The sequence below is a fragment of the Aedes aegypti genome, chromosome 2 (assembly GCF_002204515.2).
Source record: "Aedes aegypti strain LVP_AGWG chromosome 2, AaegL5.0 Primary Assembly, whole genome shotgun sequence".
NCBI lineage: Eukaryota > Metazoa > Arthropoda > Insecta > Diptera > Culicidae > Aedes > Aedes aegypti.
Genome location: NC_035108.1, coordinates 312667100 through 312671834, shown reverse-complemented (window position 1 = coordinate 312671834; position 4735 = coordinate 312667100). Strand labels below are relative to the sequence as shown.

The 4735-nt window shown below is 36.6% G+C and overlaps 1 protein-coding gene across 2 annotated transcripts; it reads left to right on the top strand.

The window, feature by feature from the left end:
• The first annotated feature begins 280 nt into the window (after positions 1–280).
• Positions 281–3447, top strand: LOC110676724 (RIP-like protein). Of its 2 annotated transcripts, none has more exons than XM_021845709.1 (3): positions 281–316; positions 524–762; positions 2710–3447. In XM_021845709.1, exons 2-3 carry the CDS (start codon positions 640–642, stop codon positions 3211–3213), a joined length of 627 nt encoding a protein of 208 aa, XP_021701401.1. In that variant the 5' UTR covers positions 281–316; positions 524–639; the 3' UTR covers positions 3214–3447. The 2 variants fall into 2 exon arrangements, with proteins under 2 accessions (XP_021701401.1, XP_021701400.1); XM_021845708.1 differs by lacking the exon at positions 281–316 and having other exon boundaries at positions 524–550; positions 617–762.
• The last annotated feature ends 1288 nt before the right edge of the window (positions 3448–4735 follow it).

The following is a 4735-nucleotide window of genomic DNA, read 5'->3' as shown; positions in this document are numbered from 1 at the left end:
AAATTTGAGTTTAAACCAAGGGGTATGACAAAATCTCAAAAATCGATTTTTGGGCTTAAACAAACGATAATTATTTAAAAATTGCGTAAACATGTGTTTCTGGTTTAAACTCAAGCGTTTGGTACCAAAATTGAAACAGGGCTTTAGGACCCTATACCGGCTTGCAACTGGAGTCTCGATGAAAAACTCTTGATACGATCCGCAGAGCTTCCATGATGAGCACCACTGTTGTGCACGAAGTAAGCCTCAATCGAAGACGTCAAAATCAGCTGGGAACAGAAAAAAAACAAAAAGGCTTACGAAAGTGCATCACCAGGGCCAATGTGATCGATTCTACTAAGGTGGCGCAGATGATTGATGCGTGCCACTAGTTCTCTCTTTTATTCTCCCGCTGTTCTTATGCAGCGCAAATAGTGACGTCACTATTTGCGCTGCATAAGAACAGCGGGAGAATGAAAGAGAGAACTAGTGGCACGCATCAATCATCTGCGCCACCTTAGTAAAATCCATCACATTGCACCAGGGCGCCAAAATCTTTTGCTCGTCTCCAGTTTGTTTTTAAATCTTTTAGAAAACGTATCGAAAAACATTATATTTTACATTAAATTTCGCGTAGATATTCAGTTCCGCTGCCCCAACATGGAGTTGGTAAACTCGCCCCCAACGTATCACACCAGTGTCGCCCAAAAAGCCAAATCAAAAACTGCAGCCCACCATCGATTCAAATATGGTTCCCCGAAGCTAGTGGACATGATGCGAGAGGTAAGTTTGCGATAAATCAGCAACAGGAATAATGCTACGACCAAAATAAAAAATAAGCTCACTTGAAAGCAATGAACATTACTCTCAGGTATTACTGATTTTGTTTTGTAATAATTAGAAGTTCACTTATTCAATGGACCTTCTTATATTTTCTTTTTTGTAGAGTCAACCTAATGACTAAGGCAGTGGTGCTCAAGCTGCAGCGTATTGCGGGCCAAATGTGTCTGATTTTGAAACTCAGATTTACTGCATTGATGTTGTATACAATTTGTAAAATTTATACAGTTTATAAAATTTGAATCATACATCACAGATACATTTTTATTCTTTAAAAGGAACAAAATTCCCACAAAAATTAAGTTCCTATTTAAATATTTAAAACATTTAGAGAGCCAAAAGAGATTAGACATATTAAAAAGATCCGTGAAATAATGTTCTATTCAATAATTGTCTAAAATGCCATTTTTTATAAAAATAGCAACATTTTCAAGTTGAGTAGTATTTGGAGTAGAGCATGTTTTTCGCAAATTTGTTCGCTTAGACGAAATTTAAAACTTCCACTAAACTAAAATGCGAATATTTTCTAGTTTTGTAAAACTTATAAATTCTCGCATAACTTGATTATTATTATTATCTTTATTATCGAGACTTTCAGCCTGTGGCTGGTTCGTCTCCAGCGCATAACTTGAGATCTCGCCCTAAAAGCCATTGATCACAAAGTGTGTAGCTCAGGGATTGAATCCTGAGAAAATTGAGAGAATCTCTCACGTATCGCTCTCTGTAACTATCATAACATGCTGCACATTATGAGAGACTGTTTATCGTATACTGCTACAACTTTGATCAGATTGGGGGGATAGCAGCGCATGATAAAACCCCTCTAAACATGCTCCAAGCCTGGGGGACACTATTGCTATTGGAAGTTCGTGGATTGTTTATCGTGCCAGTAAAGAAAAACACCTATCCCCAACGGTAAACAAGCGAGAAAAATAGATTTTATCATCGCTCTCTCTTTGGGGCTCTCACTCGCTGCTTCCATTTATCAGAGTTGTTACACCTTGCGATACAATGACGATCGTGGACCGCAACAGATGGGACGTTTTTCTTTGCTTGCTTTAATCGTACTTCATACTCAAATGAGAGCGAATTCTGCAATGCCTGGTGTAGCTTATTGTTTCTAAACCAATTAATGAACCTGGATGAAAACTATCATCACTGGGAGATAGAGGAAGATTTTTTCTTCATCGTAGCTTTGTTGAATAACATACAAATCCATTCGTTGGCTCGGTAGCTACAAGTTACACAATCGGTTACCAATGACTGTTAGGGCAAGATCACAAGTTATGCGAGAATTATTACATAGAATTTTCATAGTTCCAATTTGGAGTCATTTCGTATATGCAGAGATACAAATATCTAAACCTAAATAGGTCATTAGGGCGATTCAAATTTTAAAAATGTTTGAAAATCCTATCTCCCATATGTTCCTTGCCATCCGTACCATGAAAATAGTGTTCTTTGAAATTTTTAGCTTTCTAGGTGGTGATTTAATGGTGGCCCAAAGACAATGCAGGTTTATACGGAAATTACTATGGAGAAATTTTGGGAAATGTTTAAAACACGCTAGTACTGTAATTTAAGTAGAACGTTATCATCACATATAAAAAATTCATTCTTCAAACCTTAATGAAGGATGTTGCTCCTAGAACCTCCTAGAAAGCTGAAAATTTCACAGAACACTATTTTTATGGTACGGATGGTAAGGAACATATGGGAGATAGGATTTTCAAACATTTCTAAAATTTGAACTGCCCTAATGGGTCATGTATGAAAATCACCCTTTGTGTATTTTGTTCTTGTCGGTACTGAACTTCTGAAAATGATTTTATTATTTTTTCTCTGTAACTGTATGTGGAATATTCACGACCTTCCCTGCTCGGTTTTCAGAAATGTCGACTGCGAATCAAAGAGGCTCGTTGCGATCTTCTGCTGCGGAAACGGAACATCGTTCAGGAGGAGAAAGCTTTGCTGGAGTCCATTGTTCGGCAGGAACTGTCAGAGCTGGAGAAGGACATTGAACTACAGGAATTGATATTCCAAGAGCTTATTGCCGAGACGGACGAATGGTTGTTCGAGGAATACGAACGATCCGGATGCTATCAAATCGATGAATACGATCAGGAAGTGGTCTTTTGCCCCCAATGTCAGAAGGATAAGCTAGTCCGAACCGAAGATGGAACTGTGGTGCGGTGCTCGTGCGGAATCAGAATTAAACACCCCGGTGGAGTCGAAGGAATCGCTGTTGGCGTGAGAAATGCAATCGAAGACCACAACCAGCGGTGCGATTCGGAGATGCATTTTTTCCTAGAACCAGACGCGGTGGATTGTGGTGTTGGATGGTTGAATGCGTTTTGCCCAAGCTGCGACTATTGCAGAAGTTTGACACAATAGGGCTTCGCATGTTTGAATGGTTTGGTCCGATATTATGTAGTATGTAAGAATGATTTAATTTTTATTTCCCGGTATTTTTATTTGTAATTTGTTTGATATGGGCAGTATGCTGTTTTTTTTATAAATTCAATAATCCAAATATCTTATAAAAGACATCGGTTGTATCTGTTATACACTTTGATATGTTCATGATTAAATTACATATATACAAACTAAAGATGCAACTTTAAATAATGTTTGGTATTGTTATTATCGTTGAATCCCCGTGTATTCATTTTACTGCATTCTGCCGCTGAACCTTCCTAGGAATAAACAAGGGAATATGGCCACACTATGCAAGGTTACAATCTTTGTTTATGAGAAATCAATTGAAATGAATGAAATGAAATTATTGGAGATTTTGCCCTCCATCGTAGCTAATAAAACCAACATGTAACGCACATGTAACATACACTGCTGGATTGTGTATTGCATGCAAGGTGCGTGCTTCTGCTAAATTGCCATATAAACTGACGTGTGAGTAATTATTTGTCCACGTTAAAAAATTGCACGACAATCTATTCGTCAACAAAACGAATAATACATCTTAGTCCAAAATTTACAAAAAAATTTTATATTATAATAGATTAAATCTTGATTTTAAATTTTGATTAAGGTACAGTGGGGCAAGTGGGTAATGGAATTCGCATAGTTGAGATTCTTCAAATTCTAGAGACTTAAAATTGAAACAAATGAGGTCGTGTATATTTTTCAGCTTGACTCCCACCAAATAAAAGCAGCATGCTGAAATTGATTTTTATGAAAAATTGAAGAAAAAAATACAGAAAAAGTTTTTGAAAAATGTCTCCTTACTTTTCACTTGCCTCAAAAGTGGGGCAAGTGAAAAGTTTACTGTTTTGAACAATAAATTCAAAAACTAACAGTTTTATTCACGATTTCTATTAGCTTTAACATTTGTTAAGGCTTCCCAATGAACAATAACATAAGTAACATGTAAACAAAGAAAATGTTATTCTATTCACTTGAATTTTCTTCTGTTCAGTTATGTTAGTTGAAATGATTCGACATCATTATAACTGCAACATTTCCAATGCTAGTTCTTACATTATAGGTCAGCAATTGCATTTCTGCTCTGTAGAATTTCCACCGCTCGTTATTTGTTTTTGAGAAAGTCGGATATGACGTCGGATAACTCTTCGGGAGAAATCAAACGGAATCCATCAATAACGTATTTAGAATCTTCTTTATGTGGATAGACCTATACCCCATTTTTATGTTTTGAACTAGCTTTACATAGACATTCCACGAGATTTCCGTGTGCTCTCTAATATTGCAACTTTTCAGTCAACGTCTTCCTTTTAATTGGCTGCCCGAAGTAGACATATTAATATTGTAATGTTTGGCAACATCTTTTAGAGAAGTTCCATGATTTCTAATAGCTTTTAACGCTTGAGTATAGAGTTTCTTGAATTATCAGCACGTTATGTTTTTCTATGATAATTGCGAACCATGCTTACTTATG

Bases quoted from the DNA above. Each gene is read 5' to 3' on its own strand.
- LOC110676724 (XM_021845709.1), top strand. From the start codon at position 640: ATGGAGTTGGTAAACTCGCCCCCAACGTATCACACCAGTGTCGCCCAA. The intron at 763-2,709 runs GTAAGTTTGCGA...CTCGGTTTTCAG, and splicing joins TAGTGGACATGATGCGAGAG to AAATGTCGACTGCGAATCAA.